Source organism: Pseudonaja textilis, chromosome 2 (genome assembly GCF_049901715.1).
Source record: "Pseudonaja textilis isolate UNSWEBS1 chromosome 2, rPseTex1.2, whole genome shotgun sequence".
Taxonomy (NCBI): Eukaryota; Metazoa; Chordata; class Lepidosauria; order Squamata; family Elapidae; genus Pseudonaja; species Pseudonaja textilis.
Genome location: NC_141991.1, coordinates 56,120,697 through 56,135,886, shown reverse-complemented (window position 1 = coordinate 56,135,886; position 15,190 = coordinate 56,120,697). Strand labels below are relative to the sequence as shown.

At 34.4% G+C, this 15,190-nt stretch overlaps 1 protein-coding gene across 7 annotated transcripts in view; it reads left to right on the top strand.

The window, feature by feature from the left end:
- The window catches only part of ATP2B2 (ATPase plasma membrane Ca2+ transporting 2), a 376,645-nt gene that overhangs the window by 335,325 nt on the left and 26,130 nt on the right, over window positions 1-15,190 (top strand). For all 7 annotated transcript variants that reach the window (XM_026724451.2, XM_087923958.1, XM_087923957.1 and 4 more), the window contains 5 exons: window positions 3,115-3,294; window positions 4,419-4,506; window positions 7,706-7,812; window positions 8,337-8,528; window positions 14,738-14,951. In XM_026724451.2, the coding sequence (XP_026580236.1) occupies window positions 3,115-3,294; window positions 4,419-4,506; window positions 7,706-7,812; window positions 8,337-8,528; window positions 14,738-14,951 (781 nt within the window). The remainder of the gene's footprint in view (window positions 1-3,114; window positions 3,295-4,418; window positions 4,507-7,705; window positions 7,813-8,336; window positions 8,529-14,737; window positions 14,952-15,190) is intronic.

Genomic DNA, 15,190 nt, shown 5'->3' with positions numbered 1-15,190 from the left:
TCACAGAGGTCATTTATGTAGAGTATGAAGAGAGTTGGTCCTAAAACACTGCCTTGGGGGACACCACTGTTGACAGGTACAGAATTTGATAGGACGCTCCCAATTTTGACCATGTGTTGTCTTTTTGACATAAATGCTTCTATCCAGTTATGTAGGTGTCCAGAGATATCATAAGATTTTAGTTTTAGTAGTAGTTTGTCGTGTACCACTGAATCAAAGGCTTTACAGAAGTCTATGTAGATTGCATCTATTGCTTTGCCCTGATCAAGTTGTATAGTCCATATGTTTTTGCAATGTAAGAGTTGCAGATTACAGGATAGTTTTTTCTGAAACCAAATTGTTTATTAGAGAGTAGGTTATTTGTCTCTATGTGTAGGATAATGGATTGATTAATAATTGATTCCATGACTTTACAGGTGATGCAGCATAAAGAGATTGGTTTGTAATTTTCAACTAGGCTGGGGTCTCCCTTTTTGAAGATGGGGATGACTGTGGCTTGTGACCATAGTTTTGGTAAGGAGCTGGTCCTGAAAGATTTTTCAAAGATTATGTTTAGAGGTTTGGCTATGGTAGTGGATAGCTTTTTTAAGAAGTAGGCACATATTCAGTCTGGTCCAGTAAATAGAGATGGTTTTAGATTGTGCAGTGCTTTTTCAACAATGTCTTCTGTAAAATCAATATGTATTAGATCATTGTAGTTGTCTGTGATTCGACTAGGAAGTAACGGGCTTGATTCATTGCTGTTTACAAATACTGAGCCAAAGAATGTGTTAAAGAGGTTTGCTTTGATGGTGTTGTCGTTGCAGTCTTTACCATTAGGTCCTTTCGGGGTGGGATGGACCTTGAGTCTTTTAGTTTGTTGTTTACAAAATTGTAGAAAGCACAGGTAGAATTTGTGCGTAGAAGGTTTTCCTCTTGTTTAATGTGATAATTAATGCATTCAGTTTTTATCTGGTGGCATAGATTTTTGTATCGGCTTTTGAAGTTGGCAACGTGACCAGATTTGTTTTTTTCATCACACTGATCTCTTTTTGGATTGAAGCTTCCTTATTATTATGGGTAATCTGTTTTTCCTGGTTTTGGGAGTTGTTCTTGGTACATATAGTTTGATGGCTCTTTTGATTTCTAGTAAGAATATGTTGTCATGGTCTTCAACAGTATTGTAACCAGTGAATAGAAATTGCCAATCAAGGGAAGAGAGATCGTTGATTATAAGATCATAGTTGCCTTTTTTGAATTCGTTCTGAAAATTTGTTCAAAGATCTATTTATTTATTTTATATTTCACATTTTATTAATTTGTGGGTTTACCATAGATTGTAATATCTATATTGCTCTCTTTCTTATGAACTAATCAGTAGTTATAACTGAATTAAGAGACATGCTTTGTTATTAGTACTTCTACCAACAGCTGGATGCCTGGAGGGAAAGGAAGGCAACCATGTAGTGAAAGAAAAAGCAATTATAGTCATTACATAGTAATAATGGGAAGCTCTGAATGTGGATATAAAATAAATAAAGATAAAACAGATTTTACTGATTGCCCCGTGGCTGATGGAGGAATTGCTCAATTCAATAGACAGTAGAAAAATTGAGATAATTAATCTACAAAGTAGAGGAACAGTTCCTAAGTCCTCCCTCTCCCGGGTTACTTTCTAAACAAATTATAAAATTCAAGTCATATCCTACTTGTAAGCACAGGATAGTGTGGCCTCATTTCTCTGTTGGACTCTTTGAGATAAGGTTGGGAGGTTGTTCCTGGGCCTCAGGTGCTCTCTGAACTACTTTTTGTGTGTTGCTCTTCTCACTACCTGGATGACCTTGCTCAATCTCAGAAAGTTAAGAAGGCCTACTTAAGACTTGAATGAAAGCCACCAAGTAATCCCACACCCAAACAAGCAAATAACAAAACAATATAAAAACATCTTAGAGGAAAACAATGAAAACCCATTACATAGTGTTCTTAACAAATTGCCAGAAGATCTTCTTGACTTAAGGATACTTTATTTGTATGTAATGTGAGATTAACACTATTAAAAAAATTCCACAATCCTAATTCTTTTCTCATTGCCATGCCCACTGCAAACCTTAATCTCTTAAAAATACAAAACATTTATTTTGCTGTGTGCTGTAGTGGTTCTTCAATGTTATATTCAATTTGAATGAGAAAGCTAAATAATTTTAGACCTGTTATATTGCTATGTTAAACTGTAATTAATATTTATAGAACATGTTTCTTTCTCTTTTCTACTCTCAATATTCCAAGCTTTTCAACTATTAACTATCTATATAGTTAATAGTTTTTAAATATTTTACAGAAACATTAAATTAATACTATCTATAACAAAATATATGTTGTTATAATAAATTAATATTTATAACACATAATAAAAAGGGATGGGAAAGGCAAAAGAAATGTGAAACTTGGAAATCAAGAGCAGACCACCCCTGCTGTGTACAAACATTAACATCCTACTTGTTGATTCAAACAAGCTTATCACTATGGCAGTGTGCAGTTGTGGTGTATGAAAAATGTGATCCTTCACTAGCAGTTCTTTTCCACAAATGGTATTTGCTGTTCAGGTAAAACGATTGGAACACATTGTTATTTTATGCTAAAGAAGTAGCAGAATGAATTTGTGCCATTGTGTTGATATTTGCTTACTTAACCCATGTCTTCTTTCTAGTATAATGATTTCTTATGCTTCTAGTATTTTTTTCCAAATTAAATTCTTTTAAAATACAGTGTTGAACTATGTGCAGGCCCTTAGTAGAATTTTCATCTTCTTTCAAAAGTAAATTATCCATTCCTCATTAGCAATCAGTTTGTTTCTAAGGACATAAAAAACAACTCTATAAACTGGTAATTAGAATACATGGCATTCTGCACACTCTCCAGAATGTCTCTTTGCCATATATGTTATTCTTAGGGACTGCATATTCTTACAACTCTAAAAGGCCCATGATGTCTCTCTTGCTTTATTTTACTAATGATGCAGTTTTCAATATTTGAAAATACTTCATTGCAAAGTATGGTTCTGATGAGTTATTATTATTATTCTATCTACTGCTTTTCTGTTCCATCTTCTTCCATTCCATGTCACTGTTTGATTAGGTCCCAGAAGCCATAAGAAAGTGCCAGCGAGCTGGAATTACAGTCCGCATGGTTACGGGAGATAACATCAATACAGCTCGTGCCATTGCCATAAAATGTGGAATTATTCACCCTGGTGAAGATTTCCTCTGTATTGAAGGAAAGGATTTTAATCGAAGGATTCGAAATGAGAAGGGAGATGTAAGTCATGTGCAAAGCAGTATATATTCTGTCTCCAATTGTTAAAGAACTGGGAAGAAAAAGCAGTTGTTTGTATTTAATGTGTTGCCCCCTCCTTTTTTTTTTTAGTTTTCTGTGCAAGAGATATAATTCAAAAATGGCAATACTGTAATATTAAATACTGACAGAAATTGTCAAGAGTTATTCAAACCTTTGCACACATTTCAGTTTTCATTAGTTATCATTTGTCCATCAAAACATGGCACTGTTTGAAAAAGCTGCATGCCCTGTGTTATCTGTTCCCTATTCCTTTTCCACTTTCCTGGAAACAACATCCAAATTGATAAACACTAGTTTTCGCCATTTCTCAAAAGCAGGATTACAGCACAGTTTGCAATCCTTTTTAAAGAGATTATATAACCTGAAATTCTTGTTGCTGTTTGAACTTGTTTATTTGTTTGCAGATGTTTTCTTATACAATTAGGTGACATAATAATTAAGTCCCTTACACTGATGATACTACCTAGTTGGGTAATGAAACGTCTGCGAGCAAACAACCAAGTTCAGAGAGCACCAATGGCTTCAACCCTGAGATATTGTCTCTTATTGGAGTTTATTTAATCCACAGTATACCATCTGGAAGGGTGAAATAGCATGGAAAATTAGCAAAATCTAGTTGTTATTTTTGCATACATTCAAGCTGAAAAGCACCTTTATTAATATTTTTCTGTATAATAACTATAAAATATTCATAACACAGATCAGCCTCTCTCCATAACATTTTTGATTATTCATAATAGGGCTGATCCTACTAAGATATGATAGAAATCTATTGTACATTTAATCACAATGTTTTTATAAGTTTAGAAAATTCCTATTTCATTTATTTAAGAAAAACTGATGCAAAAACTACATAGAAAAAATAATCGGTTATTTAGGAGTATTTAGAACAAGATGTTGAAAGCAGCACATTATTAAAAAATAGTACAACAATATTATTCAGACAGCATTCGATGGCATATTAATTTGAATGGGGAATGGAATATTTCTTTTCATCCTTAAAAGTGATATTTTTTAAAATGACACTGAAATGTATTGAAGACTGACAAATGCATTCTTTTTGTTACTCTTTTTCCTATTTTCAGATAGAGCAGGAACGCATTGATAAGATATGGCCAAAACTTCGTGTCCTTGCTCGTTCATCACCCACAGATAAACATACCTTGGTAAAAGGTAAGACTGTGCTTTGAATGTATCTCTACATATCTGTTATTCTATGATGACTTTTGTAAAACTTAAACAGTTCGCTTCCTTTACACAATTTTGTGAACATAGCTGTAATCTACATAGCTCCAAGAAATTAGGTGTAACAACTTTTTGATGATAAGAGTGTTTATTGTGGCACTTGTCTTCTAGAACGAAGTTCTAAAATCCATGTAATTCTCTTTCTGATAACATTATGGAAATCCTGGCTGTTTTCTTAGATCCCTAGGCTAAGGTGGATAGAGCCACTATGAGATGTATTAGCTGGACTGCCATCTTGGGTTTTTTTTCTTCCTTTGTACATCTTTATTTATTTTGTTTCTGACTCGTCATATTGATATTTTAAACCTCCTTTATATTGCTTCTGACTCATTATATTGTATATCATTGTGGTTACATTGTAAGCTTCCTAACGTCTTTTAGAGTTGGACAGCCTCTACACTGAATAAATTAAATTAAATTACACTTACTCCAAACGTATACTTTGGTTTTCACACATCTTTCTTAATGCATGCGATATTTTTTCAACTACTCCAACCAAGAGCAATAATTGCCAGCAAAATCCAGAGGTGCAAAATTAGTCTATCCTTTGTGAAATGCCCATATTTCGAGGTAAAAGAGTTCAACAGCCTTTGCATTTGTATATCTTTTTGCATCGTCTTCCCATGTCTGACCATGTCAGAGCCAAATACTTTTTGCTGTCTTCCACCCGTAGGAGTTAGCTATTTTATAATTTATGCTAATCTTTAAAAGGTATACTGTTGTTGTTCTTCAATTTAATAATGATTATGCCTTGGTTACCGATCCTAAGAAGTAGAGCATATGGCCTTCTCATATGTCCAACACTAAAATGGATCAAAATATTTTTTTTAAAATAATACATAAAAAGCCACACATGTGTACATTCGCAACAGTCAGTCTCAAGATTTGCTTTATTTGATGTCAGAAATCCTGTTCATGCTGTTAGCATCTTGCAGAATTAGGCTCTCAAAATTCATTCCATCTCAGTCTGCATTAAAAAAAACCCTTCCCTTTCCAATTACTCATCCACTTAATATACAATAGGACAAAAATGAACTATTTTGTGGAGGAAATGCAGTTAGCAGGGTTGAGTGATGATAAAAATGAATCTAAATGAGATGGATTGCAGAGCATAAGATTATGGCATAATAAAGCAGACCTGAATGTCTTATATAACTTCAGTTGAAAACTGGTGAAAGCGCTCAGCAAACAGCAGAGCCGGCAGGAAAAGAGAGGAATAATGCCTATAATGGAAGAAGAGTGCTTTTGGCTTGGGAACATCTTTTGCTTTTTTTTTTTTTTTTACTGAATTTCATTTAAAGTTACACATAATTATTTGAGACATTTACTTTTGACCATATGCATGTTCTTCTGCTTGAAGGATTAATCAGGATCTCACTTCTTTTCTTATTCAACTACCTGGTGTACATGCATATTTCATACCTATCTTATGCTTCATGAAAATTAGAATCAATCAGCAACACTCTGTGGATGAAGAGCATAATTTATTGGCATTATTTTTTGAGTCTTCCTATCCAGGGTTTTTACTTCAGCTTGAGTCCAGTCCACTATTACAGCTATATACGTATCTAATGACTGGAATTTCCTTGGTGTTCATTGCCTTAATGATATTACTGCCACTGACTTTGGACTATAAGATCTTCACTCTTTTGATGTATTCACTACTAACTTTCTTCTTGACTTCAGTAGGCTTGAAGTTATCAGCCTGAAGATTGCCTAGATATTGGTGGTGATCTTCTTCATCCAGATTCTTGATGTTTTTACTAATTATCTGACCCAGATTGTTGAGGACAATATGCTGACTCTGTAAACTGCTTAGAGAGAGCTGTAAAGCATTATGAAGTAGTATATAAGTCTAAATGCTAGCTCCTATTGAATATAAGGATGCCATGTTTGTCCTGTCCAAACTCCATTGAAGTATCTCCATTGAAGTATCTGTGTATATGGACAGTGTTGAAAACATTGATTCTATTTCAGATTATATTTTTCCATTCGGTTTCAGATCATCCATTTACAGGATGTGGCATAGCCTGGCTTCCTGCTCAATATTGTTGACAGAGGAATCAGTGCAATGACAAAAAGTAGTGTCGCTACCTGACTCTGTTGTCACATACTCAAACCTTCACTCCTTTACCCTCAAACTAACCTCTATTGACCTCATCCCATAAGAGGTCTGTAAGGGGCGTGCATAAGCATACAATCGTGCCTACCGTCCCTGTCCTATTGTCCCCAATTATTCGTACCTATTTCATGTATTTATACCTACATTTATTCTTATTTCTATTATATTGTAAGCTTTTGACAAATCAAATCAACCAATAAATAAAAAAGTAATAAGATAAATTTGGGTACTATGCTTTAGTTATGGGTAACAAGTTAGATAGATCCTTAAGAGGTCGTGTAATCTGACCCTTTAAAAAAAATGTGCACTGTATATGAAAGACATATAAAAAAAGTGTGAGGCTTTGCTTGCCAGTTGGTAGTATTTACCACAGATAAAGCACTTAACAGAATAACAGAGTTGGCAGGGGTTTTGGAAGTCTTCTAGTTCAACTCTCTGCACAAGCAGGATACCCTATATCATTCTGAACAAATGGCTGTCTGATCTCTTTTTAAAAACCTCCAGTGAGCACCCACAAGTTCTGAAGTCAGGTTGTTCCACTGGCTAGGTGTTTTCACTGTCAGGACATTTCTGGAAGTCTGGGCACCAGCTATTTCTTCTTGCTCTGATAGAGCAGGCACACTCCAGTCAATCTTACTGATGATCAAATGATGTCAACCTGACAAAACCATAAAAACAGCCCTTCTCTATTTTGCCTGTCTGCTGGAATATCATCTTCATAAATATCTGTATTGCATCCTGACTATCTTTGAAAAGTCGTTGAAAGCTTGACTTTTCCCTTAAGACTTGGATTAGGTTTGGTAGTAAGATCCTTTAAAAATTTTGTATGTTACCTGCATGTTTTCTTCTGAGGCATACATTGTTTGATTATTTTTAAAAAAATCTCTGTTGCTCTTAATGTTGCATGATGCATAGAGCAACTCCTGGGAGTTGGACAGATTTCTAACATACATACATGACACATATTTACATGATTACTTAGGAATGCATTGCCATATTTTGCAGGTATCATTGATAGCACGCAAGTGGAGCAGAGGCAGGTTGTAGCAGTGACTGGCGATGGAACTAATGATGGACCAGCTCTTAAAAAAGCTGATGTTGGCTTTGCAATGGTATATTTCAGTTTGTTCCTGGTTTCAGTTTTGATCTACTTTTGTGAGTGAATGCATTGCATTTGGAATTGGGGTTAAATATTCCCCCAAAGATTTTTTAATGATGAAAAAATGTTCTCAATATTCTCTCAATCTACTCTTTTGCTGCAATATATTTTAATAATATTAGTTCATACTATCTTGTGGCATTACCTGGATTTTCTAAATGGTTTTGAAAATATGTCATGGGAAGGGCAGTTGGGTAATAACTAAAACTTCAGCTCTGAGCAATAAGTCAGATCACAAACAGATTCCAGTATGCTTGCCATCTGCTGTACAAAATCTGTTGAAGTAATAAATTACTTTCACACTGTTTTGGATCTTGGCTGCTATTTTATCCTGCAACAGATATTTAAGAGTAGAGTATTCTGGGGGGGGGGGAATCCCATTTTTACAACCCTGTGGACCTTATTGGGATACTCCTCAAACTGATTTCTTATTATTCCTTCTAAAAAAATTACTGTTGGCATCACTTTATTTTTCAGGGTATTGCAGGCACAGATGTGGCAAAGGAAGCTTCTGACATTATCCTCACAGATGACAACTTCAGCAGTATTGTGAAAGCTGTAATGTGGGGCCGTAATGTTTATGACAGCATCTCTAAGTTCCTGCAGTTCCAGCTTACCGTAAACGTGGTGGCTGTGATCGTGGCTTTCACTGGTGCTTGCATTACCCAGGTAAGGCTGAGAGTAAACTAAGGTCAATTCTGGGCATTGCAGTGATCCTTTGGATTCAGACAGTACCTAGCTTGACCACAGCTGATTAATATGATTGAGATAAAAATAGTTACCCTCACTAAAGCAAGCGTTCTAGCTATTTTATAAACACATAGATCTTATTTTTTTGGTAACAGCCCAAAGCAATACTTGGTACAGTAGCTAAAGCAGGTCACTGCATTATGTTCATATTCTAGGCAAAAACCCATCAGGGTTAGAAACAAAGGCTTTGGGTTACGTGAATATTTATTTTTCACTCTGATCTCCCATGAAATCAGAGTGATTCAAAGGGTACCGTAATTGGGGGATAGCATTTCAGGTTATACAGGTAATCCTCATTGAATCGCCATTTGTTCAGCACCTGTTTAAACTTGTGACAGTACTGAATGAGGGGTACTTAGGATAGGGCCTGATAGTTGCGGCCATGGTCACATGATCATGATTCAGGTACCAAGCAAACAGCTTGCAATTACAACATTGTAGAGTCCTGAGGTCACAGGACTGTCACTGGTGACCTTCTCTTGGCTTCTGACAAGCAGAGTCAATGGAGAAGCTGGGAAGTGGTCACAAATGACAATCACATCTCTGTGGGACACTGCAATCCCACAAGATTCATCTAATGACAGCAACTGGGATTGCTGGAACTGGTGTCATAAGTCAAGGCAGTTACACCTCAACTTTGGATGACATTGTTTAGCGATAGCGTTCCTGGATCCAATTAACATCAGAAAGTGAGGATTACCTACATAGCCACCTTCCACCCCTTTTTGTTGGTTTACAATATTGTAGTTACCGGGGGCAACCTATGCAATAATCTTTTTAAGCTACCATGTGGAATAGAGGGAAATATTGGTATATTGTAGAGAACTTACATATTTTAGTAATGGATTTATAATCCTCTTTTAAATGAAGCAAGGTTTACAGTATGCACATGGTTTTATTTTGTTTTTAAAAAGCAAAAGGGCCAATGTTATTTCTTTCATTGATTTAACATTCTTGAAAACATAAATAGGCTGTTTAACAAGGTCACATATTTGAATTTGAGTCAGAAAACTATCATTTGCCTAGTGAATCTTTTTGTAGTTCTAAACAAAATTATTCTCACTTTTTCTTTCTCCCCTAACTTATTATCTCTTTCCCTTGTCTCACCTTCATCCAATTAGATCCTTCCCCTAATTCTCTTTTCTTTCTTTTCCTTGCAGCTCTGTCTATTCCATCTTCATGTTGTCAGCCTTCCCATGCTATATTTTATAAAAAAATTGTTTTAATCAATATTTTCTGCTGGAAGACACACACATACACATGCACTTTTTTACATATACAAGTTATAAACATGTAAAATATGCTATCATGATTTTCAAAAGTTGTGAAGCAGAATCTCTCTCTCTCCCCCCTCCCCCTCCCTCTTTCAGTGTGTGTGTGTGTGTGTGTGTGTGTGTGTGTGTGTCCCTGTCTATGTATATACACTGTCTATATACACATTGTCTATAGAAGCTTGCAACAAAATCTATCTTTGAAAACATAGTGCCGTTATTCACATAGCACATACTGTTTACTCTGGTGCAACAGGGAAATTCAGCCTCACAGAGCAAATTATGAATAAGTCATTAGGTATACTGTAAAGAATAAGTTTACTTTGTCATCATGATATGGCCAAGTGAAACCTGAGGCAGTCTCTTTTGGAAGCCACAACATTGAAACTTCTCCCAAGTTACTCTGCTAAATTTTTCAAGGTGTTCAAAGGTTGTATTGATTTCGTCCAGGTTATTAGTCCCTCTGAGCAACAAACGCCCAAAGGAAGCACTTCAGTTAAAAACATGAAGGAGTGGGAAAAGCCACGTCAACATTTACAATAAGTAATATTTGATTACACTATGCAATAGAATAATCAAATAAACTCCAGGAGAGGAATACTTTAGAGAAAGAGAGCATTTCCTTGACTCACTCAGAATGGATTTCTATCTAGTTTACATTAGCTATCATTATTATTTTTTAATAAAAGTTTTATTTAAGTTTTCACAAAACATACAAATACAAATAAAATATCTTTTTTTGAGAAGAGCGTGGCCCCGGGTTATCATTTTTCCATACAGACATAAACTCAATACATATTTATCTTATACATTCTAATCCATATCTTATAACTATTTTCACGTTTTTTTTCAATAGCTTTTCCCTTTCTTTATTTCCTATAGCCTTATTTTAAATTATCTCATTCCTTTCTTAATTCAATTACATATCTTTTTCTAATTTTTAAAATCTTTCTAATCAGTGTTTTTATACTTTCATCTCTCCTGTGTACAATTTCATATTATCTTTTCTCATAAAACAAATTTTCCCCTGTAATTACTAGACTGGAGTGTAACACCTTTATATCTTTTTTCAAATCTTATTTAAAAAATTAAGTTACATCTTTACAGTTATAACATTCTTTTTCTAACCTCTAATTTTGTAACACATACCTATTTTCAATCGAATTCTGCTTGGTACATTCCCTTAAAATACACACTAAATTCTTAAAAGAAAAAAAGTATATATGTATATATATCTGTGTATATATGTATAACAATAGTAAATGGAATAATTATTCTATTCAAGTACAGCTCTGCCATTAATATTAATAACAATCTTTTACATTTCTATTTATTTTAACAAACATTACCTAGTAATATCAGTTGTCTTTCACTTTAATCATCTATATTCTATAGTTTACTTATTATTGTGTTTAAATAAAAAAACCCAAACAATAGTTATTAACAGTAGTCAATAAGGTTATTATTCTTATTCAAGTTCATCTTGTCAACTGACAAAAATCTTCCATGTTTTTTTTCAGTTTTTTTTAAATGTTCTTTTTAAATCATTGAGAGCCTTATTCTCTTTACAAACAAATATTCCACTACATATCAATAGAAATTTTTTCTATCACTTTAATCATCTAACATATTTTCTAACCCTTTTCTATTTCTAATATAACAGTGCTATCCCATGCACCCTTGCAGAATCCTCTCCTTAAGTTAAATTTTAACCATTGTCTCTGTGTCTTTTAAATAGGTTTATACCTTTAATTCTTGTACATTTTTCCTGTACCTCTATATCTTGTTTCTGTCTTTTGTGGCTTTTTTTTCCTTTCCCTGTTCCCTCTCTTCTTCTCCCTCCCCTTTTTATTCCCTTTTCTATCTGATTCTCTTCTGTGATCTTCCCTTCTGCTTCTTCCTGATATTATGATTGCTTTTCAAATTACTCTTTTTTTGGTTGTTGCTTCAGTGCTTAAGTTTTTAACTCCCTTGCCCACCTTTCCCTTTTTTACCGCACTTAAAATTGCTTGGTCATTAAAGAGGGCTTCTTCATTGTCCCGCCCTTCTTGTTCTGCCAGTGTTTCTTGTTGTTTTTCATAGTTCAAGATCTCCATTTCTAAAAATTGAAATACGAAGCCAAAAAATCCTCTTCCGTCTTGTGCTTCTTTTTGTTCTTTAAGTCTCATTTTTAACTCTTCAAGGAGTGATGCCATTTTAAAAAATTTTTAAACAACCCCAGATTGATTTTATTTTATTTCATTAGGATCCTCCATCCAAAGTTCCAGGAATCATTCAATAATCCAAAACTGTTTCTTGCTTCTTTTCCCACTTTCTCTTTCCAGGGGCTTTGTTATCTCAAAGTTTCAGCTACAATGTATCTTTTGCAAGCCTTGTTAAAATTCCACTATCAATTTTTTTTAAGTTCCAGGTGGTCCCCTCCATTTTCCAGATTCCACCCTCTTTTTTCCTTTTTCCCTCCGCTGCTTTCTTTCTTTTTTTAAAGAAAGTTTTTAAATTATCCAAGAATCTTTATCCCTTTGACATTTTATTTTCAGCTAGAAATAGCCTATTAATGTCAAAGTGGATTAGTATCAATTTTTTATTCGAATCTCTTCTTCTTAATGTTCCAAGTCAGTTAAAACTGTCGATATTAGAGGAAAAAAAGCCAATTCCATTTCCTTTCCCTTTCTCTTTCTCAGCTTAAAATCTTTTTTATGTTTGACTGAATGGTGCAGAATAGTAGATAATTATTAGAGTCACCCAAACAACATGCAGTGATTGGTAGTGGGAAATAGTGAGAATGCTGTGCTACCCAAAACAACAGCTGACAATTGCACATGTGTAAATTAGAGGATGGATCAAAGCGATTTGTTTTGCATACTGTGGTTCTTTTGCATTTTACTGACACTTGCATAGTAAAGACTTTTAAAATTGAGATTTATATGGTGTGAGAACAGCATTTAAAATTGAACACTTCCAGAAATAATTTTTAACTGTTTGGAATTCTTCCTTGACAACTTCAATTCAAGATATTCCCCAATCACACACGAAGTCACATTGCTCAATGAAATGTACCTTCCTGCTTTCAGAAGAGAAGCATCAGCAAAGATGCTGCAAAGTACAGTATATTCTAACTTCTGAGGGTGTTTGGTTAGTGCAGCCCATATTGTAATCTTCTTCATAGATCTTAGGTTTTTTTTTTCCAGGAAAGTTACTTTATTTCTTCCATAGTTATTGGGATGTATATCCTGGGAGTAGTAGTCCAAAGTACCTGCAAGAATCATATATGTCCCTGTTTACCTTAAGGTGCATAAAATCACAGAAAAGTAGATTAATTAGGAGAGATGGTTCCCATTTCCCCCTTCCTATTATGACTTTCCAATATTTTTTGGAAGATTAATGAACTTATAGATCACATTCAGGTGAAAGGAGAAGTCTGGAAAAGCTGTGGAATGAATGGAAAGCTGCTTTTATATGTAGCATGTGGATATGCCAGTTGGTGGATTTGTTTTGGGTTAATCCAGTTATATTTATGGTAAATTTAACAAAACCAAGTTGTCATTGTAATGATCTTACCAGCCTGATCTTACCTCTTGAAAATGCGGAGAAAATTTGTTTACATTGGAATGGCTACAAAAGCATTCTATGCTTGAAAGCAGGATTATTTTTACAGCAAAAATGCCAGCATAATAGGACTAATTCTATGTCTTGAGGGGGTGGCTAATACAAATATAATAAACAGTGTAGTATTTTGGATGTTTCGTGAATACTTAACAGTAGTGAACAAGGTGAAAGTTTTAAGGGGAGAATTCAAGAAACAATTCTATAATATTTAGACAAATTTAACTGAGTCATGAATTCTGAGCAGATTTGTAGAATTTTGCTCAAGTTACTTATTCAATCATGGTGAATGAAGAGATTAATTTTGCACTGTTAAAGCTTTATTTTGTTTAGCATTAAGACACATGTTATGATTAACTTTGATTCAGTTGGATATGCTTAAATATTTCAGTTAATGAACAGAATAAATTCTATTTCATTTCTCATTGATCTATCATATCAGTCTATCCCATAAGTCGTTATAGTTTGTAGCAATAGAAGATGCTGAGAAGAGGTCATTACTGAAACCACAGTTTAATAAAACACATTTAATAGTAATTTACTTTCTCTCTTGAGATATTAATTAGTTTGTGGTTGTTTATTAAATGTTCTGTTTAGAGATGCCAAGGTTGTTCCTGTTAGTTTTAGTGAGCAGATAGCTCCTTCTAGTGGCTGCTTATGCAGGATTGAGAATTGTAGGTAACAAAGCATAAAATTTTGAACCCAGAATCATTAATTATAACAATGTTTTCTAATATTTTGGATGATACCTTCCACAAACCTACACAACTAGCCATTCTAATTGAGACTGATGGGAATTAAGGCCTAAAATATTTGAAATAACCAAATTGCCTACCTTTTAGACAATAGGACTTATTTACTTATTTTGATATTCCATTGTTTTCTAACTAAGCCTGCTCTTCTTGTCCATCCTGTTTCTGTGCTTCCTATTATTTCACAGTGATGTTCTCATGGTTAGGTTTGACAAGGTTGAGTCCACTGGTATCAAATCCACACATTCTCAAAGACAGTGAGATTTAAGGAGACTGATGAAAGGATGGTTTTAGGCAAGGTAGATCAGATTAATGCACTATCTTTATTTCACATTAATGGAACTTTCTCATTTAAGTCTTCTTGCCTATTGTGAGGACACACAGAAATTAGAATGGCAATGCATGTAATCCTAAGACAAGCTCCATAGAAATGTTAAGGACTATACACAATAAGGATGTTGATATAATGCATTCTGACATTTATTTATTTTTTTGTCTTCAGGATTCTCCTCTGAAAGCTGTACAGATGCTATGGGTCAATTTAATTATGGACACTTTTGCTTCTCTTGCTCTGGCTACCGAACCTCCCACAGAATCCCTTCTGCTAAGAAAACCATATGGTAGAAACAAGCCCCTCATTTCTCGTACCATGATGAAAAATATTCTGGGCCACGCTGTGTATCAACTCACTCTAATTTTTACCCTCCTTTTTGTTGGTAAGCTCAAATGTCATTTATTGTTACTTTTGCCAGTTACAGATAATGAACTACTTGACTTCTGAATCTGCAAATGACACACAATATGGGATACCACATAATCATGAATTCATTCAGAGTCCATAATTCAAATAATGACTTCAGGAAATCCAGAAATTCATTCACCCTTTTGTCACCAACATTTTAAAACAAGCTGAAGTTTCAATAGGGCTTTATTACATGAAGTGGAGATCAGCTAC